The 25007-nt window shown below is 37.4% G+C and overlaps 1 protein-coding gene across 1 annotated transcript in view; it reads right to left on the reverse strand.

The window, feature by feature from the left end:
* Positions 1-25007, reverse strand: part of LOC140322326 (uncharacterized) — a 72902-nt gene that overhangs the window by 37123 nt on the left and 10772 nt on the right. The window contains exons 6-18 of the mRNA XM_072398905.1: positions 22166-22221; positions 21430-21507; positions 20373-20559; positions 19806-19919; positions 15216-15403; positions 13245-13409; positions 11651-11854; positions 9946-10181; positions 8613-8673; positions 7750-7841; positions 6648-6816; positions 5638-5733; positions 5363-5558 (exon numbers count right to left, since the gene is read on the reverse strand). Of these exons, the coding sequence (XP_072255006.1) occupies positions 5363-5558; positions 5638-5733; positions 6648-6816; positions 7750-7841; positions 8613-8673; positions 9946-10181; positions 11651-11854; positions 13245-13409; positions 15216-15403; positions 19806-19919; positions 20373-20559; positions 21430-21507; positions 22166-22221 (1842 nt within the window). The remainder of the gene's footprint in view (positions 1-5362; positions 5559-5637; positions 5734-6647; positions 6817-7749; positions 7842-8612; positions 8674-9945; positions 10182-11650; positions 11855-13244; positions 13410-15215; positions 15404-19805; positions 19920-20372; positions 20560-21429; positions 21508-22165; positions 22222-25007) is intronic.

A 25007-nucleotide genomic window follows, 5' to 3' on the forward strand; every position in this document is an offset into this window, starting at 1 on the left:
CTGTGCAGGGTCCTGTAATACATGCTAAAACCAGATTTCTTTTTTCACCTGTTCCAATTTGTTAAAGTCATGTTCTATTTCCTAGCATGAATTTCATCACAAATACTTCAAGTCAGCAACATATTTTTTTTAGCTGAAGAAGAAAAAGTGGCAACATCTCACCACATCCCACCTTGTCCTCTACCCCTTACCCTAATCTTACAATAGCCTTCTGCCTCATTTTTTGTTAGGAAGACCCCTCCTTGGATCTTTTGCCTAGTTTTTAGGTTCTGCTGTCCAATGTGGTGCCAGGGGGAAACTGAAACGGTATACCCATGTATTGTATACTAACAGACTGATGGATAAAAAAAAAAAATCCGAGGGCTGAAGTTTTGGTTTCATATGTATAGTTCATGGGTCACTTGTCCCATGATTTTACATTTTATTGGGGAAAAACTGTTTCAAATATTGTACTAGCTTTCCTATGCAAAAATATGAATTGAATTGTTCTTTATAATACACAATATACATCTTTTTGCTGCACTTAAACCCTAGCTGTTTTTGGTCTTTTTACTTTGGTTTAGCAATGTCATTACAGTACTGCTCACAGCCGTCCTTGCTGGAGACTCTGACTTAAGGAAGAAAAGCCCTGTTGCTGCCAAGTTGTCTGCCATCACAAAGCAACACAATGCAAAACAGGGCAAGATGAGTCAGTAATGGGGAAAAGATGGGATGGAGGGAGATTACAGCCATCACTGGTAACTAATCTGCCCTCTGTCTTTTTTTAGCACAGAAATAAGTACAACAATTCTGCAATAAGTACATTATTATTCGTTTTTCACTAAAATTTACCTTTGCAAGATCCAGCGTTGTCCAATAGGATGTCCCATGACCACTCATTCCAGCACTGGTTGTTTCAGATCCCACGCTAGCTGTGCTTCTTTTTACAATGACAGGAGTTCTATTCACCTGGGTGAAGCTTCTGCCAATTGTTTAGCTGGGACTTTCCCTGGATGTCCTCTTGCATGAATTTCAAAATGAATGAAGTCAATTATAATCTGATCTGTCATTGTGGATTGTGTGCTGCCCATCTTTTCCTTTGAAAATCAAATTCCAAAGGACCTTTAATGGATGAGAAAGGGGGCACATTTTCTATCCAAGAAGGTTCCAAGCCTATTAAAGGGTTTGAATTCAATATTTGGGATGACCTAAGCCAAGTCATAAGCAGGGGTGTAGTGGGGTGGGCACGCCGTGTGCTCACTTTTTTTGGATGCCCTGTATAAGCTCTCCCTGAGCGCTCGCCAATGATAGCCTTCACTGTTAATGTGCCCCCTCTTTTTGAAAAAAAAACACATACAACTAAAGATTGTAGAGAAATAAGCTAAATTAGATACAGTTTTGTATAGGAAGGTGTCATCAAGGGTTAAACAAAGTCTTTTAGATTCTTATGGTAGGAAATTTACAGATCTGCATAACTAATTTCGTGCAAACTCTCTTTTATCAGTACAATATGTGAAGGCAGTGTGTTAAGAAATAGATGGCCTGGCCTGTTGAGGAAACTCAGACCACAATCTACATTATGTTTCTACTGATTGCAAGAAAGGCAAAGATTACCAAATGTTTACATCCGGGTTTTAGTAAAGAGATATTATGATTTTAATGTATACTGTGCAGTGACATTACAAGTCTGTACTGTATATAGAAATGTCTGACACATCCCAATATACAGCAATAGTATGTATGCTAGTTATAGTGGCCCTTGTTTATTTGTTTTGCATATATCAAATACCAGTAATAAGAAAATAATTTTATTCCACAGAAAACAATGCTAAAAAGCAAAGAAAATTGCAAATCAAGATTCTTTGTCTCCCACCAGGGAGCCTCTGCAAAATTCTTCAGCTCACATTATTATCTTGTGGCTTCCAGACCAAGTCCATGTAAAACAACTCAAGGGTTTGACTCATGCTGCTCTCTGTTGAAACCAAAAATTTGTCCAAACTAATTGGACAGATGAGGAGTACAGGAGGTTAGGAGCACTGGCAAACAAACAAGTGCTTATTAGTAAGTCCATACAGCACATACTGCAAGCACCTTGTGGGCTCACATACTAAAGGCCTGATACAATCAGTTATTCATACAAAACTTGTAAGTTTCAGTATGATAAGTGATACAACATTGTATGATGTTATTTTTCCTGAAAACAAAGCTTCTTTGCTGACTAAGACCTGCTATTTATAAAGTTCAAGCTTAATGTGTACCTAAACTCACAATTATTACTTTACAACCCTAGACAACCATTTTATGTAAGGTAAAAATTATGGTTTTATTTAATTCTTAAGAGCAGCTTAAAAAAAAAGGTCACAGCACTGCCTGCTAATGAACGGAAGTGCAGAGCCTCCCAGGATACCTCTGTCACACATCCCGAGAGGCTCCTGGGTGCTCCTCCCCAAGGTGCCTTCTTCAAGGAGCCCTTTCCTCAAAAGGGATAAAATTGCACAGTGAGATGGTCAAGTTTTGGTGAGATTTCGTCTACTCAGATTGCCAAAATGGTACATCCCAATTTTTTGTAAACATTAAAGAAAAGAGTAGGTTTTGGGACTTTAAAGGCCAAATTAGGTACAAATGAGATATAGCTTTAAATGCTTTATTTCAATATCAAACATATAACAACTATATTTCAGCTTAAAAACATATAATAAAAACAAAAATCTCTTGTGTTAGACACCAAATCAGTGAGTTCTGGATTTTCGACCCGTTTCGCAGAAAAAAAGGTCCACTTTTTCAGGACGGTTTCAGGGGATAAGATTACCTACATCAGTTCCAGCATCTTCTCACTGGTAAATGTTTTAACCGTTAAGCAAGGGGAGGCAATAATCAGCACACATGTGAAATCCTATTATTTCCCATTAATCCATGAGTACATAGGAGGAGAGCTTCCCAAACAAAAGAATACCAACATATTCAACAGAACCTGCTTCAGATGCTAAACAGCTTGGTAGAGTCTAGCAGACAGTCCAACATGAGATGAGATAGAAAGGAGACATCGCAGGTGATGATGAGCCCAGACCACCTGCAGATATCGGTGGGTGGGGTTGCTGGAACTGATGTAGGCAATCCTATGTTCTGAAACCTCAGGATCTCAGGAGATATTGTTTTTATGATATGTTTTTAAGCTGAAACATGGTTGGTAAATGTTTAATATTGAACTAAAGCATCTTAAGCTACATGTCATTTATACCTAATTTGGCCTTTAAAGTCCCAAAACCTGCTCCCCATCTACATCACCCGGTCTCACACCTGCGTCGGGTGACATAGGAAGAAGAACCCAGAAAAAGAGGAGAAGATGGTGGCGCTGGCCCGAAGACGGATACCAGGATGACGCAGAACACGATGGAAGACACCTCCAGAGCGGTGTCTGGAACGGACCAGACAGATCGACTGCTTTGCGGGATTGAAGGTAAGTGTATTTTTTGTTTTGGGTAAGTTTTGAGTTTACTTCTTCTATAAGTTATGCAAATACATGAATGAGTCAGAGCAGTGACTCCTCGTGTCCCTTCTAACTCTTAGGCTGCTTTGTATGATTTAGGAGAGAAAGTCTAAAGTCAAACAGATTGTGCTCTGTCCTCTGAATAGAAAACACATATGACTTTGTAACAAATTTACCACATACTTAAAGTTTATTCATAAAATAAAGAATTTATTTTTCCCAAGAAACAGGTAAAAAACATAATTTTAAAAACATTAGAAAACAAAGGGTATTCTTAAAACCATTGAGAGACTCATTATAACCCAGTCATTGAGAAATGTTTAATCACAACAATTTTACGGAAAGACTTTGTCTCTTGCCTAGATACCTACAGTATATTGGAGTCATATGTATTAATATTCATATTCCTTTTTGAATCTTGATGTATTTTTTGCAAATGTGTCCAGGAAATCCATGATTAAATCTCATCATCATGTCATGGTGCAAAAACGTTTTAATAAAGACCAGTCACTGCTAAACTCTCTATTCAAGCAAGGTGACTGGTCTTGTATCCGCCCCTTCTTCTGGTGTTCATAGGCAGCTTGTAGTGGCTGAGACTTCCAGATCCCTCCAACAGCTCTGTGCATACGTTTTTTTTACAGCATAATAGTATTGTCATATTTGTATAAGGTGTTGTCAAGGCATTTGGTGCTCACTAGTCATTTTATATCCTTAGTGGCTAATAACTATGTTTAAATCAAAGTATTCTTGTCTTGAGTTTCACTTTAAAAACATTTTTAAAAAATTATCAAAAACTATAATATTTATCCATTAGGAGAATATTCTTGAAGGCCAAGAACACATTTTAAAATGTCTTTACAAGTAATATTGTAAAGTCTTGAGTTTTAGAGAAGAATTTACAGAGCAATAAAACTGCATCAGCAGCTACATGAATATTGATTCATGAATGAAGCAAAGAAAGGGCGAAGAGTCAATAAACCAACCAGTCAGGATCCATGTTTCAGGAACCCAGTGCAAGCAGTAGAATGAAATCTGAAACATCAGCAGTCCTCCGTTTCCTTATGCTTTTACTAAGATCTCTTCTAAAATGCATGAATCTTCATATGAATCCATTTAAGGATGTTTGGACAGCTACAACTTTAGCTCTTTTATTTCAACTGAAGAATTGTCTGTACTGACTGCAGTCTTTTTAAAGTCCGTCATATTTGTCTGTAGAAAGTGAGAAAGACAGTAAGTGCGGTAGGTAATAGATAATATGAATTATTTATGAATTAGGCGTCCTCAGAAAACAAAACAAGTCATCTTCAAATGTGGAAGTATAAAAAGAAAGGTCATGGTGAGGTGGGGCAGGCTATGAACATTTATGGGTTTACATATCCCTAAAAACAAACAATAGACCGTTACAAACCTATGTAGCTGGGGGGTATAGTTAGTTTAGCTAAAAGGTGACCGGTGGAAAGGGGAGTAAGTAAAGCCATAGTTGCGAGGAGTAAAAAGATGATCTGAGCTACTGAGAGAATGACCTGGTTGACTTAAGTGTTTCTTCTATTAACTTCGAGGATAGAAAATTGTACCATCTTGCCTGCAACTACAGAGGTAAGTGACCCAAATTGTTTCTTTTTAAAGAATTGGAGCCTCTATCAGATTTTTTTTACTGTTTTTTTCTTTATCAGGAATATTTTTCCAACAATAAAGTTTGTGCAGAAACACAGAATTCTATGGACTAAAAATTGTACCATCTTGCCTGCAACTACAGAGGTAAGTGAGCGCTTGTTTGCATGTATCTATTTCCTTCTTTCAGATTCTGCAACAATCTCTTCTAGACAGAAAGTATAGTTCAACTCCACCTAAACTGTTTCTTTTTGAAAAATTGGAACCTCTATTAGATTTTTTTACTGTCTGTTTCCTTATCAGGAAGATTTTTCTTCAATGAAAATGTGCGCAGAAACACACAATTGGTGACTATGTTAGAACATTTGATGATGTTTTTATTGCTGTAGGTACTTTCCTGTCCTGTGATATTCTCTACACTTTTATCTAGTATCACAGGCACAAATCTCCCCAGCTGGATAATAAATATGAAAAAAGGTTCCTACTTAGAGAATGAAAACCCACACCTTGTTCTCCTCAGATAGTGCATACATTTTTTACTATATATATATTTAACTTACATCTTTAGAAATTGTTTGAAGGGTACTCGTGGTAGATGTATCACGTTTCTTGTGAACGCCAACTCTATATATCAATCTGCAGTATACTTCTCTAACCTAAAAATAGAGTGATAATAATATGATAGTAAAGAAATGGACATAAAAGTTCTACAACACAAAAAACAGTTTGTTGATATATATCTGTTACTCAGGACCAAAGTCCATCTTTATTACCTGTACACAACTTCTGTGACCAAGGCAGCACCTTTCTGACTTGAGATGGTTTTGATGGAAAAAATATGTAGCTGATTACTACAAAAGCCATATAGACCTTCCAATATCTCTATCCAAGGTTCCCAGTCCATGAAGTGAGGATGAATGTTTTCACTGCTTACATTTTAATTACTTGGGCTTGTACGGAGCACAGTGAATCTGTAACTTTTGCTGCTTAGCAGTTGTCTTGATCAGATATTTTTCTTTAGCTGTGCTGCAAAGCATACAACTGTCTGTACACTACTAAACACTATAGGGTCTCTATATAAAGCAGTGAACATGACATTCACTAAACATTCTTTGGTGAATAATCCTAAAAGAACCCATGTTTCCATTGGCTCTGATTGATGTTTAGTGTATGACAAATATATGTTTTACATTTTTAGTTTTTTTAAAGAACGCATAATTTTATACAGTTCATTGAAGAAGTGGTCTTTACTAGTAATACAAGTAAAAAAAATGTGTAATTCACTGACCCACACCTAGGGTTACCTGGAAACTAGTCTTAAATTTGATTCATATTTTAATATACAGATATTCTTCATTCACACTAGTTGTTGGGAAATTATAGCAGACAGGACATGTATATTCCCGCAAACTCCTTTCAAACATGATATCATGTGGGATAAAGCTAACATTGTTCAAATATACTTACTGACAATGGTAACTTTTTATGTCTATATATATATATATATATATATATTTATATGATTAAAAATAAAGTATATTTTTCTTCTCTTGCATTGATATAAACATACTTGTTGATTGAGTAGACAGTGTACAAGGAAGATGTAGAATCCCTGGAAGCTGTTGAAGATGGTGAAGAGGTAAGAAAAGACCACAGCATAATATCCAAACTGGAAGAAGCCAATACCCCAGGTACAACCAAGAATAAAGAGCTGGGCCACAGCTTTGAACGTCAGCAAACTGCAAACAAGAAGGACAGTTAGGTGGAAAAATGACCAACAAGTTCATACTACAGACCCTGTAAGATGTAAGATGTCATCCAAACTTAGTCATAAAAAGTTCTGAAAAACTTTTTTTTTTTAAATGAGAAAGGTTGCTGTAATTATTATCTATAATAACTAAGTGTTGATCAGGTTTTCATGAAAGCTCTCATAACTAAGTTTTTTAAAGGTATATTACAGAACTGTATCAGAATTGTCCATGCCTGAAGAAGACACCTTTCAATGCAGTCAAGAGTGTTACTATAGCACACAATAAAACAGCTTATACAATTAAGTTTGCTCTTCTTTTCCTATTTGTAGTATTTCAGAAGCCAACGCAGGCAATGAAATTTCAGGTACTGTAAAAGTAGGTGTTGGCAATTTCATACATACAAAAATACTTTTAAACCATTACCAGTTTTTATATCTTCATATTTTTCTTTTAATAGTTAAAGTTTACTAATCATAGAAAATTCATTTGATGGAATGTATACTCGGGGAAGTGATTCTTGACCTTTTTAACACTTGTAATAAGTTTCAGGTCTTCAGAGAACCCCTGCTATAATTACTATATCCGTAGCTCACAGTACATTAGTGTGATGATCTGTGGTAATAATGCCTCTTACATTCCTGGCCAATGGGAATAAATGCCAGCCTTACAGATAGCCAAACGAACAATGCTGTCACATCAACTGACCTCATTGCTCAAGGAACCACTAGCAACCTCTGGAGTAACCCCAGAGTTCCACAGAACGTTGGTCGAGAAACACTGGTTTAAGTTAAATCCCTACAAAACCCCTGGTCATAAAGTCACTAGATCTACCAACCTACTGTTGGCCAACAGGACAGTACCTAATGCTTGCACCTAGAGTTTTCATCTCACTTTTGTTTTACTATCTATTTAAACACTTACCGTGTATTGTTCAGTGTGGACACATTTGTATTTACAGATGCCAGCCTCTTTCTTAGTAAATATACAGTGAGGACCAGGAGAATGGTGTTTGCCTATTGCAGATAGGATTTAATAATATAAAGAAGAAAGAATACATCAGGATAAGAAGTATACACTACTTTAATTATGTAATAGTCATCCAATGTCTCTAATTAAAAGGCTGTTGAGTTTCAAACTTTCAAAAACAATTTATCAACTATAAGCAACATCAACATCTCCTTTACCCATCACTTAACTGTTTGAGGTGCATTTAATCTTTTAGGCCAGATTTGAGTCGTTTGGTAAGAACATGGGTGCCTTTAAACAAATGTAGAGCCAAGCAAAACTACAAAATCAACTAATCTTTATTGGGTTGTCTCTGATGCAAATCAGCAAATGACACAAGGTACAGAGCAATAGTGTTTGGAAGTGTAAATCATGAGGGAAAATGAAAATTCCATTATTTTCAGCAATGAACGGAATGCTTCAAAATTGTGTTATAAAGCAGGTCTTCAAAGAAGTAAGGGGAAAAAGGTATGGGAAATACCCCTGCAGGAGACTCTTTCTAGAGCCAGGTAGGCACCTCATTCATCATCGTAGTAGAGGTAGCAGATTTAGGATGAATATCAGCTGCTCAGAAGTTTAATTTTGTTTCAATCTTTAAGTGTAGCCAAGTATAGAGCAGCTCTACTGATCACCTATGGCATGGTCGTGACATTTGAGACCTTCTATGGATCTTCCTTAGCTGCTGACCAAGGACACTACTAAGAATTAAAGACCAACTACCTCTGATATATATGTTAACTTCAAATGATAAAACATATGTGATTGTTGTAGATACTTACAATAATAAACACACAGACTGGACCAAGGAAACTCCAAATAATGTGAAGACCGAGCCAGCAACTAGATTGCAGAGAAAAGACTGATCAGATATGTTACATATTAGACTATAAGGACATAATAAAGTGAAATACACTTAAAAACATTGGTATACTATTTAACTTTATATGGGAGTATTTTTAAAATGCAGATATATCTACAAGTCCTTTATCATCTTCACACTATCTAGGATGGTGGATAAAATATTTCTAACAAGACATAGGTTAAAAAAAACCCTATCATTGTGTCATTGGGGCTGATTTATTAAAGCTCTCCAAGGCTGGAGAGGATTCACTTTTATCAGTAAAGCTGGGTGATTCAGCAAACCTGGAATGGATCTGGTGCAAGATTGAAAACATTTGCTATAAGATAGGAAATCACTTTTAATAAATCTTTTCCAGGTTTGCTGGATCACCCAGCTTCACTGATTAAAGTGAATCCTCTCCTGAATGGAGAGCTTAAAAAAAATTTGTTAACTTAAAAAAATGCTATTGACTTGTCCAACCCTGTTAAAAACTGGTAATGCAATTGACCTCTGCATCCAAAACCCCGGATTATTCAGAGAAAGGCAAAACCCCTTTCTATTATACTGCATTTTCATAAAACTACTTTTTAATTTACTACCTTCTCTCCCGAGGTTTTATATTTCCCTGCCTATGCTCCTGCCAGGTCTTCGCTGTAAAGCTTTTCTGCTTGGTTCTTTTTGGAAGCATCCCAATTAGCAAAGAATGTGTGAAAAAGTTTGTGTATCCCACAAGAGTGTGAAGCAGTCGGTATATGATGTTAATGAAAAAATACAGAAGGCTGCCATTATTTTCCCTAAGTATGCTCACAGTATAGTTTAATGGGAACCTATACAACCAACAGAGTGGCTCAAGTGCAAATTTTGGCTTTCTGAAATTTCACTTGCAAAGGCTCAGAATGCTTCTCCCCTACATGAAGGAGCTTGGTCCTAGTGCCTGGCCATTCACTGGGCTGCATTATGCCAGATATTCCTTAATACTTATAAGTATTATCTCAGTGCTCCAGCCATTGGGGAGCATGGAAATTAGTCAATCTATGGAGCCCATTTTGTAGCACAACTGGCAAATACATTCTAGTATTTAATCTCTAGTGTACACTGATTGCAAGAAACTTAAATCAGCCCAAATTCAGATACATTTACAGATGCATTTATGAGTACAAAGCTGCATTTATTGTGTTTCTATAGATGCATAGAGTTCAGAGTTAGTTAGTAGAATAAACCTGATTGTAAAAGCTGTCAAACATTTTATAGGAGAAAAGATTAGAACTTACTGTGAGGTTGTCCCATAGTCATGTGGACAAATAGCTGCTGAAATCCCCACAATTACAGTGGGGACTCCAAATCCAAAAAAACTCATAACTGGAAAGTTTGATTTTCGAGAGGCCATATAATTGACAGCCCTTAAATTTCGCACAGTCATGAAGAGAAGAAAGGCCTCAATAGACATCCAGCAGAATGCACTGAGGAACAAGAATTGAAGCCAACCAGCAATGAAAGCACACAAGATCTAAGGATGAACAGAAAAGTATATGGGCTCGGTAAATTTACATTTACCATACTAGAAGATTTACCTGAGTCATCTTTTCTTTACTGCATATGTTTTTGAAATATTGCTTTATCTCCTCTATTCTACATATGCAAAATCTATTAATAAATAGTAAATAGATGGTTAATGAAGTTACCTAATAGGACAATTCAGCAGATGTCACTTTATTTGCAATACATTTTGGGCCTGACTTTTTAAGGCTTTCTAAGATTTGAGAAGATAGAACTGGGGTGTTCCAGGAAACCGGGAATGGATTTGGTCCCTTTTGCTGGATCACCCAGTCTTGGAGAGCTTTAATAAAATTGGCCCTTTGTTTTTCAATCTTGGATAAGCTCACAGATAAGGCATGCCGCACAGTTGAGGCAATGGGTTAAATCATCCAGTTCTAGCTGTGTATGTATATGTAATCTTCAGAACCAGTAAACAGCAAGTTTTTTCAAAAAGTTGTATATAGAGAGAACTACAGTTGTAGGAAAATATGTCTTAGGTCTGTTTCACAATGGCAGTGAAGTTGCCATTTGGTTGCATTTATCGCTTCCTCAATACTGATACCAAGAACCGTTGCGGTTCTCCCTGCAACAGTCCCATAATGAATGTCTAGGAGCTGCAATGAGCAGTAGTAGTAGCTGCTAACTGTCATATGTGCAGACGCCAGTTCTTTTTGAACCAGCCTGAGTGTTCCAGCGGATGGCAAGGTGCCAGCTGCGGGGAAACACGCAAAATTGCAAGATGAATAGACAAGTAAATGGGTTAAATCATCCACTTCTATCATCCACTTGTAGCTGGGTATGTAAATGTAACCTTCAGAGCCTGCAAACAACATATTTTTGCATAAGTTGCAAAAAGACAGAACTACAGCTGTAGGAAAACATGTCTTATGAAGTTGTGGGGAATTTATCACTTCCTCACACCAAGAACCGATGGCGCAACATTCCCATAGTGAATGAATAGGGGCTGCAAGGAGCAGTAGTAGTAGCTGCCAGTTGTTATCTGTGCAGATACCAGTTTTTTTTTAAACCAGCCCTGCCGTGTGAGTTCTCCAAGGGATGGCAAGGTGCCAGCTGCTTGGAGGCATGGGCAAATTGCACAATGAAGAGCTGGAATAAACCTTCTCTACGCTTCATTTTCTGGCACAGTTTTACAATTTCAGTATTTAGTAAAATCTTTAAAAGTTCAGTCTTGTGATTCAGGTTTGCAAGTAATCAGAATAATACCTCAGCTTAATAGAAATATGTTCTGTAAGTAGTAATGGCTTGCCCAACCATTAGCTGGCAGTATGTCCAAGGGGTGTGACAGGTGCATATTGATTACCAATAACTTATTAACCTCACTATGAACTAACACAAACACAACCTATTAGCAGTGTGTTAGGACATCCTTAACATTTTGCATTTTTTCATAAATTTGTATGTGAAGCTTTGACTAGTCACCTTATTCCAGGTTTGACTGATTCCCACCAGAAACAAAAGTTGTCCCAGGAAGAGACATCCACATAGAGCTATCAGGATGGAGGTGTGAGAGTTCCGTAGGGACCGGCACAGGATAAATGTGAGGAGAGACAGACACAAACAGACAATAGACACACTCAGGCCAATGTAGGAGAGAAGAGTGAGAGCAAATGCTTCCTGTAAAAACTGAAACACATGATCATCTCACAATTATGAAATTACTAAAAATATGACTTGTGTTCTTCTCCTTTACTTTTTACATATTTACAATTTTATCGAAACTCTGCAACCTGCAGTGATGATTGCAGGTTTGGCCTCTTGATGAGATGACTTTAGGGAAAGACTTATCATTTCTGTAACCTGTCATCTATTATCAGTAAAGTAAATGTTATTTTTACTTTTTCTTTGTTTTGTAATTATTTCATTGGTAGTAAAATGAGATATTTAAGTTATGATCAAGAAAGTTTCCTTGGTGTCACTGCACATGAATTTAAGATGAGCAGAACCTGGTGGTTGGAAATTTCTTTAAAATCTGATGAATAAATTAGAGAACAAGCACTATAGCACTACAACCTACAGCAAAAACATAATTTTTGAACATAAAAGCATCTTTATGGAAAAATGAATTTAAAGGTTGTTCCCTAAGTTCACTTATATGAAACTGGGCTTGGTTTACATAGGTTTAAAATTTGTATGGACCCATCTAACAGTAGTTAAGCAGGTAAGTACCACATCCCTAATTTATAACTAGATAAAGATAACGCCCAGTATGATATTTGGGGCAAAGAGAGCTCCCAAATATGGGACAGAAAGCAGGATTTTTAAGGAACAAAGCAAATAGAGCAAAATTACTACCATCGGGCAAAGCCTAATTAGCCACAGCTACCAATCGGTTAGTGTAGGTACATAAGTTATAGTACTACCACCCTGCAAGGAGGGGGGATTATAGGTTCCCCAGCCTACATACAGGTTGATGAAAGGTGCAACCCAATGAGTTTCCCAGATGTAGTCTGCTTCCTCAGGAGTATGTTGTTCTTTATTAATTACTCATTAACTATGGCTGTTGGCTTACTATATATCCTTCCATAATATTAACTATGGTTTTTACATGTTTTGTTGTACTCCTGAGGAAGCAGGCTAGATCTGCGAAACGTGTTGAGTTGCATCTCTCTTCAACTTGTACGTAGGATGGGGAACCTATAATCCTCCCCCCATCCTTGCAGGGTGGCAGAACCTACACTAACCGATTGGTAGCTTTTGCTAATTAAGCCTTGCCTGATGGTAGTACTAACATGTTTAGTGACCCATTTAGTCATATACAGCATGTGATTTTATAAATCTGTTTGTAAAAATACTTTATTTCTTTGTGCTTTTAAATAATATGTAAATAAAATATTAAATTTTTACTGTATTTGCTTAGTACCTTTAAAATCCCGCTTTTCTGACCCATATTTTGGAGCTCTCTTCGCCCCAAATATCATACTGGGCCCTATCTGTTTTTTGGTTTATATATATTACCTCCACAACTCGATGATACAAATGCTGTATACCTCCTACTATACTATCTACTGCTCACCGGGATCGTTTGTGGTGTCATCAAAAGTGCAAAACTGGATAGGTGAGTACAGGAGCAGTAGGTGTGCCTGTTATCTGATTGTCCTGTCTCACAACCGTCATCTGACCAGCCATTTCTTGCAGGGTCCCAATATACACAGACAAACTCAGTAAGTGGCTTTAACGGCTGCAATGAAAACATGTATAGAATTTAGTGAGCTGGGATATACATCCATACCTCTCACATGTATCGTTTTTGGCATTGTGAGACTGGGCACAGTTATGCAAGGTTCATCACTCCCAGCAAATGCACTGAGGATGGAGTAATCGACTGTTTTTATTCATCCCCTGATCTTATATTTTTAGGAAATGATGAATAAAGTAAATTAAATAATCAGCCAATCCAATTTTTATCCAATTAATTGCAATAGAGTAATAAAGTTGTATTGTTAGGTTAAGAAATACACAATTCTATAGTGAGCTACTAGAGAAAATACATATACTAGAAACCTGCATATTCTAGATCAAACCCTATACACATAGTCGATCCAGAGGAATGCAAAAAAAAACCCCTAATAAAATTCAGTTTTATTTGCTCCAACAGGGGAAAAATTCCTTCCTAACTCCCTAAAGCATTTGAATGTTCCCTGGATCAAAAGTCTCTGTTGTCTTTACATTGAAAGTTTAAGACCCAGTTCCTCTAGAAAAATGCTTCTGTGCTTTTAGAAAAGCATCAAGCTCTACATACCTTGCTAAAACTACTTCTTGGGGGAGCCTATCCCCATTTTTACTGTGAAGAATACCTTCCTTTTATGAAGATTAAACTTTTTTTTTACTTCAGATGAAAATAGTGCCCTCTGTATATATTTATATACAATGATCATATTCCCCCTTAAATGTCTCTTCTCAAGGGAGAATTAAAAAAAAAAAAAAAAAACAGTTCAGCTAATCTCTCCTCTTAGGTGAGCTTCTCCATTCTTATTAGGTTAGGTAACAAATATTGTTTTTTTCCATTATAAAACATTATTAAGTGATTAGATAAAATTATTGTAAGGAACTTACCTATCCTGCAAGCCCGGGGCGTCCCTGGGGATCCCAGCCGCAGAGGTAGACACCGCTGCAACCGGCAGCATGCTCGCAGCATGTCTCTCTCTGCAGGCGGAGGGATCTGTCCTAGCCAAACTACTGTTCGGCCAGGCGGCATCCCTTGCAACACTATGGACGTGATTGCTGAAAGTCCAGTTCTCAGCACTCCTGTGGAGGTGCATAGTAGGGCCCATCTCAGGAGTGCTGTGGAAAAAGGTGCATGCACTACCACATGTGCCTCTTTTACCCCCGAGGGCGTGGCACTCGGCTGCCTCACCGAGGGGCGAGACATAGTTAGTTTGAACTCCCTGCGGCCAATTGGGGAATCAGTTACCCTCCTATCAAATGGCGCCAGGTGGCGCAAGGTCATTGGTAACTTTGGCCATTTAAGGAGAACCTGTCTTGAACAATATTGCCCACTATAAGCCCCTGTGAACACAGTGTGCTTGGGTGCGTCCTTTGTGTTGGTTTATGTTAATCCAGTTTATCATTCCCATAGCGACCTGATCTGAAACCTGACTCTTGCCTGAACTCTGCCTGCCCTGACCTCGGATTGTTTGTGACCACTCTTGTCTGCTGCCTCCCCTGACCTTGGATTGTTCCTGACCTGTTTTTGCCTTACCCTCCTGTACTACGCTTATCGGACTTACCATCTGTAAATAACCCTTGTCTTGTTTTATGACGATAATAAAAGTTGATAAAAGGATATTTGGAGTTGGCTGTGGTTTGTGTTCCCAGGCGCATTACAATTATTATATACACAGACATATTGCATATTAATTCTTCATAATTGATCTAATTAGGAACTCCTTTCTATATACTTCATGCCTAACGGTGCCCCTATTTCCTATAGCATTAAGTTGAAAGATACTGCATAGTCACCTCTTTTTATGTTGAAAATACTGACCTGCAGATGGGAAAGTCTGAAAACAACAGGGGAACTTAGATTTTGGCTGTTGGAGATTGTGATGGCCCCAGTCACCACCTTTGAGTTGATCACTGCCTGGATATTCTCTCCAGAAACTTGTGGAGTTATTAATATATTCTCATTAAATATGGAATTGCCCCCTTTGTAGGCAATAAAGACAGCACCACCTGAAAGCAGAAAATTTATGTTTTTAGCAAGAGCATAGTAAGTGGAAATTATATTACTTCTGAGGGATATGCTAGCTATCTTATTGACTTTGGTACAGTACCCAAATAATTGAATGACTTTCTCATTTAAAAGTGAGAAAAGTGAGAAGTGCACCCTTGATGTGCAGGTAAAATATTTATTTATTGGTGTATAGATTATAATATACTGTTATAGACTGATAAATACATTTACAGACTGACAAATGCAAATAAAACATTTCATGACAATTGCTTTGTCTTGTGGTATCTGAGCCGTATTAATACTTTTCTACAATAAATTTTTACAGTACACAGCAACTATATTGGTTTGCCTTTTCAGACCTCCATTGAGCTCCAGCATTCTGGCACAGGCTCATATGCTATTCAAGTCGCTTCTTTTTATTTGAATGGAGTACTTGGATTTTTATGGCCGTGGCAAATCGCAGCACTATTCCCACTTTTTACCTTTGGTGTAATATAGACCATAGAGGTTTAATAGAAGGTTACTCATTACTAGTGTTGATGTTCCAATTCCGGTTGTCCCTATATTCAACCCGAATATGGCTGTTCGAATTCGGGTAGACCCGACCTAAAAAACACGGGATTCGACAGCAAAAATTCAGGAAAAAAAAAAAAAGTTTAAAAAAAAAATTTTTTTTTCTTAAAATTTTTTATTTGTATGTGTTTTTATCTTAAACTTGTTTTTTTTTTATTTCTTAAAGGTTATCCAACAATGACATTATGAATCATAATGTCATTGTGGGATTCCTGAACCGTGGCAACTTTGCGGTCACAGCTAATTGAAAGCAGGTGCCTTCAATTAGCTGTAACCGCAGGCAATACAAGGGCAATAGAGGTTGAAACTCCATTCATTACCTCTACTGCTCTGTGATTGGCTGAGAAATAGGAAACCCTGATGACAGCTCAAGCATCATCAGGGTTTCCCTTTCCTCAGCCAATCAGGGAGCAGAGCAATCAGCCGAGCTTTACTATGCTGGCAGTTCAGCTCCCCTGATCGGTCCTGCAGCCCTAGAGGAGCTGTGACATGTATTCTGTATGTGTAATACATGTCACAGCTCCTCTAGCGCTGCAGGAGCCAGTCAATGATATAGAGTGTGATCCCAAACTCTATATCATTGACTTTTTTAAACCTATCGATCCTAACTTGCATATTAACCGTCTGTGGGGTACATTGTCAAATGCCTTGGCAAAGTCTAAGTACACTATATCAACTGCTATTCCACTGTCTACATGTTTACGTACTTTCTCATAAAAAGAGAGTAAATTTGTTTGACAACTTTTGCCTTTCTTGAAGCCATGCTGACTATCACTTATAATATTACTTTCTAGCAGAAACTTCCCTATGTGGTTCTTAATCAAACTCTCTAAGACCTTTCCAACTATGGACATTAAGCTAACAGGTCTGTAGTTACCTGGTAATGACTTTGCTCCCTTTTTGAGGATAGGAACCACATTGGCGTTACACCAATCTATCAGTTCCTTGCCAGTGACTAAAGAATCTCTAAAAATTGGAAATAATGGCTTTGAAATAACTGATCTCAGCTCTTTGAGAACACGTGGATGTAATCCATCAGGTCCTGGTGCTTTGTCAACCTTAAATTTTACCAGCTGTTTCAATCATATCAATTCTGAGCCATTGTGACTCATTTAAGGCAGTGACATTGCTATTATGAATTTGGACTTGAGCGCTTCCATTTTCCTTTGTGTAAACAGAGCTAAAAAATAGTGTTTAGTAAATCTGCCTTGTCTTTATCCCCAGTTACCAACCCAGCGACATCCTTTAAGGGGCCTACATGCTCAGATCTGATCTTTTTGCTATTAATAAATTTGAAAATGTTTTGGGGCTTGCCTTATTTTCCTTTGCAATTTGTCTTTCATGTTGAAGTTTTGCACATTTTATCTCCTTTTTACATATTTTGGTATATTCTTTATAGGTTTCAATTGATGAAGGTGATCCTTCATTTTTATATTTTTGGAATCCCCTTTTTGTTGCTTATGGCTATTTTATTATCAGCTGTAAACCACATAGGTTTAAGAGGACAAAATTAAAACCTGTTACCCAAATTACTTAATATATTGGCATATATTTTTCAGTTTGCTTTTGTAGAACAGACTTGAAACATTCCCATTTCTGTTGTGTTCTTTGAGGACAATATTGTCCCCCAGTCCAAGTCACAGAGAGCCGCCCTTAATAATTAATTAAATAATAATAATTAATAAAATTAAATGTTTTTATCTTTCCTGTTTTTGCTTCCTGTTTACAGCTTACATTAAATGAAATCATGATATGGTCACTGCTACCCAGGTTCTCTTTTATTTGCACATTTGTTATAAGCTCTGCATTGTTAGAAAGAACTAAGTCCAACAAAGTATCACTTCTAGTTGGGACTTCTATAAACTGTACCATAAAATTATCTTGTATTAAATTCACAAATTTCCTCCCTTTTGCTGTTCCTGTAGTGCCATTACTCAAGTCAATGTCAGGGTAGTTGAAATCTCCCATGATTAAAACACTTCCACTTTTTGCTGCTTTTCCTGTGCTAGTAATTGATTTTGCAACCCTTCTTTAGCACTGGGGGTCCTATAGCAGACTCCAATCTTTAATTGTGTGTTATTCAACCCCACATTCACACCCATAATGCCTCAACCTCATTGCTTGTTCCCTCCGCAATTTCTTCTTTCACATTCACTTTTAGATCATTTCTCACATACACACACCACCACCCTTTTGTTTGACTCTGTCTTTATGAAAGAGAATATACCCAGGAATACTGACAGCCCAGTCATGCGAAGAACAAAGCCAGGATTCAGCAATACCAACTAAGTCATAATTCTCCTCACTCATTAAGGCGTCCGAATCCCCTATCTTGTTTGCCAGACTCCTAGCATTGGTGAACAGGCTCTTTAAACCATTGCTGCTTTTACCATCATTGTTTGCCAAATCATTTTGTTTTTCAGCACAACTAGTACTGCACAATCCAATGTTTGTTTGTAGCATGGGAAGCTCCTTACAATTATCCATAATCCTCCCCCAACTATCCCCAATCCACCCTCCACTAGTGTCTGACCCCTCACTAACCTTTCTGCCACCTTATTGGACTGTCCCACTCCCCTCTGTCCTAGTTTAAATATCCCTCCACCATTCCCCTAAATATTTCCCCTAGCACAGCAGACCCCCTTTCATTTAGGTGCAAACCACCTCTGGCATACTGGTTGTACCCCAATAAAAAGTCAGCTCAGTGCTCTATGAACCCAAACCCTTCCTTTCTACACCAGGACTTAAGCCATGGGTTTAACTGCCTAAGCTCTTTCTGCCTTTCCTGTGTTGCGCATGGCACAGGCAATATTACAGAGAATGTAGCCTTGGAGGCCCTTTTCTTCAGCTTGAAACCTAGTTCCCTAAACTGAATTTTAAGGATCCTCCATCCTCCATCTATCTTGTCATTGGTTCCAACATGGACCAAGACAGCTGGGTCCTGTCCAGCCCCTCCCAGTAGTTTGTCCACTTGGTCCACCACATGCCGAACCCTGGCACCAGGGAGACAGCAAACCATTTGGTTAAAGGGATCCGGGCGACAAACTATTCTATTCGTCCTCCTGATGATAGAATCCCCTATGACTACCAATTGTCTTTTCCTTCCTGCGTTTCCTTACCCACCACTACTAGATGTGCTGCTCTCGCGGCTGTTAGGGGTAGCAGTAACATCTAGAGTTGCCACCACTGGGTCTGCCACCTGCACATCTTCACATAACTTTGCAAACATGTTGGGGAGTTTAAACAGAGGGCTGGCCTTCCTTTTCTGGGTGCCCCTACCACTCCCTCTAGTTACATTAACCTAACTCCCTACATGCTCATCCTGGTTAACCTCTCTACTCTCAACATCTAAGCCATTAACCGCCTGCTTAATGAGCAGGAGACCCCTCTCAAGGTGATCCAGTGATTTCAGTTTTGCAATGCGCTTCTCCAGCTCCCCAATGCGAGATACCAGAAAGGCGACTTGCTCACATCTGTCACAGCGGTATTCACCTAGGAGCTGTTGCTCCATTTGTGGATACATGTGGCAGACTGTGCACTGAGCCAAACTTTCCACCTTGCTACCACTCATTTTCCCAGTTACAAGTTTTGTTTACAAGGAGTTATAAACATTTACCTAAAGTTTGTGGTTACTATAAGGATTTAACTCCTTTTGTTTTCAAACGACTGCTTCTTCTAACTCCACTTGATTAAAAGTCCACTTGTTTCACATGCCATACCGTGAGCAAGCTCAAAATGCCCCAGGAACTTAAATCACCTGTGAAGCCTTGACCACTCCCCCTTGGAGGTCAGCAAGGAAAAAAATGTAGCCTTTACATTTTATATTACCTTTATCTGTGGGCATCAGGCTGCAGGGCACCTCCATACTATTGTTGGCTAAGACCAGAGTGAACGACTGGACATTAGGTCTGCAGATGTCACGGGAAGGCTTCATAGTAATATCTAGTGGTAAAAATGGCATTATGGAACTTCTTACAACTTTAAAATACAGCCTTTCCATAACAAACATTCATTAATTCTGCAGAATAATATTCTTTTTAATATTTATTTGACACCACAAGAATTTGTGAAGCATGAGGACAATGTTGCAAAGAAGCCCTCGAACATTGGGACAAAAAAAAAAGTAGAACATCAGGCAAAAATATAAAATTAAATACATGTATTGGATCTGTTTTTTTGTCAAAGGATTTCTTTTTTAGGTCTATTCAGTTCTAAAATTAACACAATCCTATCACACAGCACAGCCAGGTAGGTGACACTTTCAGTGAAGGGATAAAGGGGTGTCTTCTCTATGCCAGAAAAAAAATTTAAAGCAGACAGCCTAAACATTGGCTTTAAAATATAGATTTCTTTCTTCATTTTTTTTAAGCTGGCATAAAAATGAGACATATTCACCTAGTGTAGTAGTGTTGATTTGCTGAGTCCTTGGTGAATCAAGAAAAGAAAACAGAACAGTTTGTTCCACATTGCGTAGAATCTCTGTAACTATTCGTCCCTTTGGCCTGTGTTCAGTGATGGCGCTGTCATTGGCAAGAGCCTGGCTGAACTTTTTAGTTGTTTCTTTGAGTTCTTCTTCTGCTTTCTGTAATGAGAGAGGGAGGTAAATAGAAAAAAGGAGAGTAATAATAAATACATAAATGCAAGTATGAATGAATGAAAAGATAGAGACATTGGGCCTGATTTTTTAAAGCTCTCCAAGGCTGGAGACGATACACTTTCATCAGTGAAGCTGGGTGATCCAGCAAACTTGGAATGGATTTCTTCAAAGTCATTTGCTATTTCCTGGACCAGATCCATTCCAGGTGTGCTGAATCACCTAGCTTCACTGATGAAAGTCTATCTTCTCCAGCCTGGAAAGCTTTATGCCCATGGAAAGTGAGAGTCGCGTAAATTATAGTGTAGTAGAAAGAAATGTTAAAACAGCTGCCTAGACATAAAGAAAGAAAAGGGGAAAGGGAGTGGAGGAAGAGAGATATATAGAAAGAGGTAAAAGGAGAGAGGGAGAAAGCAAAAGATAGCGGCTTTAAAAGATGGATGGGGGGAAGAGAGATGGAGATTGAGAGATACCATGAAAGAAAGACACATAAAAGAGTTAGAGAGCAAAATAGAAAGAATAAAAGAACAAAATGCAAAAAGAAGTGAGACATGAGAGTGACTGCCAGAGAGAATAGAAAAAGAGAGAGGCATACAAAAAGGAAGAAAGAAAAAGAGATAGATAAAAAGAGTGAGAGGGAGATGGACAATGAGAGAGAGATAAGGAAGACTTAAGGTGAGTGAGAGAAAGAATGAGTGAGAGATATACCCGAGAGGGTAAGAGAAGGTAAAAGAGACAGAGAGAGTGACAGGGATTCTGACACTAGAAGTGTGTGAAGGAGAACTATAAAGGAGATAAGGCATCCCCTTCATTCCCCCATCCTCCAGACACACACTTTTAGTACACTATTTTTCCTACCTCTTTAGTGATGTTTTTTATTTGACAAAATGTTTTCGCCGATTGAAATGAAGCCTCAACCAGAGAGCAGAATGGATCCTTAAAAAGAGAACACAAAAACTGTTAAACCCAAAAGACCATACTATGGTTTTGATTTCATCAGTGGTAATAATTAATTTGCCATTTTGGAATTAGTAAGAGATTGTTTTGCAAAGATCTCACAATCACATAGGAAGAAACAATCCAATGTTAAACTTCCAACAATCAGACAGGCAGCAAATGAATGAAAAATATTGTGTTCACCTGTCTTAATATAAAAGAGTGGAATGGGGAAACTCTAGTACTCCTTATTACTGCTGTATAAGCTGTAAAAGCTTTTCCAAAGTAACCCATATATGTGTATTACTGGAGGTATTTATTTGACATAATGTATATATAGTGTGGGTGGGACATTTCCTTTTATAGAAAACCCCCCAGGGTTTTTACACCTGAAATTACACTGAAGGACGGACAAGATTTGTATGTGTTACTTAACCATAGCAGAGAAAAGTCAGGTCCCTGATTACAAACCCTTTAGCCTTTTATGAAATGCTGTAAATTCTGTAAACCATAGCATTTACGGTTTAATTTTTTGGCTTAAAAATATCGACTATAAAGAACTTGGCTATATGAATGCTTAGAAATTAGTATCATTTTCTAAATTTTATTGTGTTGCAAACAAATAAAAAATAGAGAGGAACAAATTAATCTGAATTACCTTTTGATTTTTATTGGTGCAGGACTCTGTATTTTGAGTGGTGTTAGCGTAGCATTCTTCATTCAATTCATATTGGAAAAATAAAATAAAATATTATCATATGTAATATGTCATTCTAGTAATTCTTTTTTTTTTTCAATAGTACAAAAATGCTAGTTTCATAATAAAAATATCACCCCCTTTCATTCTTTTGTTCCTGTCTTAGTACAGTTAGTTACAACTGATTGACTTTATTTTTATTTTTTATGGTTCCTAACAGCACTTTGGACACACTTCCGTGTAGTGACCTCAACTTCAAAACTTGAAGGCTAGGATTTCCACATATTTTTAGTATTTCTTTAACAGACAACAATAAATGTAAAGTAAAAGTATAGAATGGTTTACAAAGAGTCCAAAATGACCCAGTTAATACCAAAATCTGTCCAGTGTATGTTCCTCCAGGGCTGGAGTTGAGGACACATGTGTAATGAAGGTCCTTTTCTATGATTATAGGAACCAAACCAGCAATCAGAAAAAATCAAACCAGAAAAAACATCATTGATTAAAGGATGGATAAGACAGAGGCAACCTAAGAGAAAGTTTATTGATGTCACTTCCGGTCATGTGATGATGGGCCATGCGATACAAAATTAGGTCCTTCCTGAGAAACGAGCAACCTTGCCCTAAAAAAGTTGGTTTGTTTAGAACCTCATCTTTTTTTTTCTTGCATCCTTTTATAACTTGGCATTGCCTATTAAATTCTACAAAGTACTTTTTCAGCATGCTTTTATTTATTTGGTTTGCTTATATTTCACATTATTATTATTATAGTAGATTCCAAAAATGTAATAGACTATTCTGTGGCGACTTGGAATTAAAAATATTATCCCAGGTATGCCTGTGATGGAAGAAAAAGGAAATGCCAAACTTTTAATGCAGAAGCTGCAAAGTCAATGGAGTTCTGAAATACTTTCTTATTCTACATTCAAGATTGTGTTTGATGCTCAGAACAAAATGTTACTCCGCCAAGAGCACCTCAAAGCCACTATACAAAAGAACTTGTGATGAAGTGAGTATTTACCTGAGAAAGAGAAATCAATAAGGTTAATTGAGAAATGAACAAAAGAAATCTAAGATAATATTTTAGATACCCTTTCCTAGAATAATGGCTAAGGTAAGTATGCCAAAAAAACAAGGCTACTGTTGAACCCAAAAAAACATTAGTTTGACTCTTCACTTAGAGTCCACCTGGTGCCACTAAGATCCTGTGGGAAAACCTTTGTGAAGGTTGTTTTTTTACTTAGGCTTAGGCATGAATGATTGAGTAAACTAGTACTTGTTTCCTTACTGTTTAACTGATTTACACAGCTACCCCTCCTGCTAATAACTACATCCTGTGAAGTCAGTGTTCTAGGCCCATGAGCATCCTCGGGAAGGTTCACTTTCTATCTTTTTGCTCCTTTAGATATTGTTCCTTTTTTGATGCACTCATCATTTTGTTAAAATGCGTTTAGCTTCCAATGTTAGCACAGGGACCCCAGAACAAGATTGGTCTTATTGTTGGTTCTGGGGCTTACCCCTTATGATTGGATATGTGGAACTAGTAATAGTCTGGTTTACTGAAAGTGTTGATTTTATTTGGTGCTTTTAATTTGTTTTGAGCCATTGTTGCTTTTTTCTTGAGAGTTCCAGATCCAGAAACAGTGCATACTCATTTTACAGTTCACCCTTTCTCACCTACACATACAACTCTGTACCCTGGAAGAACTCTTGAAAAAAAGTTTTGGATTTGACAAACCTATGATAATTATTATACTGACTGCATCAGAACTACCTGTTCTATACAAAAAAAGTATTTTCAGTACTAATTCTAAAATGAAATAAATAGGAAAAAAAAATCCCTCTTGCATTGGTGGTCAATGTAAGTGGGAGATTAATTTGCCATTCCTAGTGTAGATTTTTAGGTATGGGCCCATTGCAAATTTCCCACCTTTCTAATAAAACTATTTGAAACAATAAACAACCATGTTTTTTGAGTTAACTAAACTGAGGGCTAGCATTGGCTGTTGGGTAGAATAAGATAGGATTAAACCCTCCTTTTTTTAAGTGGTTACCAGAAGGTGACATCTAAAAAATGTCCCCCGTTCTGCATTTACATTTATTGCTTTTATTTCCTGGGACAGAAAGTTAGGAGTTTTACCTCTTTTATACGTTATTTATAACATAAACATTAGGCATATATATTCAGTACACTTTAAACATTAAATAATAAAAACACAGATGTTATTTTAAAGAACAGTAAAATATTTACTGCCTAATTTCCATAGAGATCCGTTCTACTGCTACAACAGGTTCATTACTAATTTGCCTACTCATATCAACGAATGAAGTTGCTAGGAGGCATTTAGCTGATATCATAAGATATCTGTAGGTGATACGGTAGTTGTATATTAGAGACAGGAAGTGCACAGGCGTATGAGGAAATTGCCCAGGAAGCCAAGTTGAAATAATGGCATCAACCATGGATGATAACAGCATAATGTGCATCACATGATTTTTTTTCTCAACTTTGTTTACTGTAAAGGACATTGTTTAGGCCTCAGGAAATGGCTGCAGTTATCTACATTTTGTAGTACTTCATTACTAAGATCATTTTAGTAATAATTTTGAAATAAAATGTATAATAACAGAAAAGAAATGCATATTGTAAAAATTAGTGGTCAATGTATAAGTGCCAACTTGTATTAGTGACCAGTGAAGGTAGGTTGTGAGTTCACCATTATTCACAAGGAACCTCTAACAACCTCAGGAGGAGCCTTAGCTCCCCTCAAAACCTTTGTTGAGGCTAAAATATAAAGATAAG

Source organism: Pyxicephalus adspersus, chromosome 2, assembly GCF_032062135.1.
Source record: "Pyxicephalus adspersus chromosome 2, UCB_Pads_2.0, whole genome shotgun sequence".
NCBI classification, from domain to species: domain Eukaryota; kingdom Metazoa; phylum Chordata; class Amphibia; order Anura; family Pyxicephalidae; genus Pyxicephalus; species Pyxicephalus adspersus.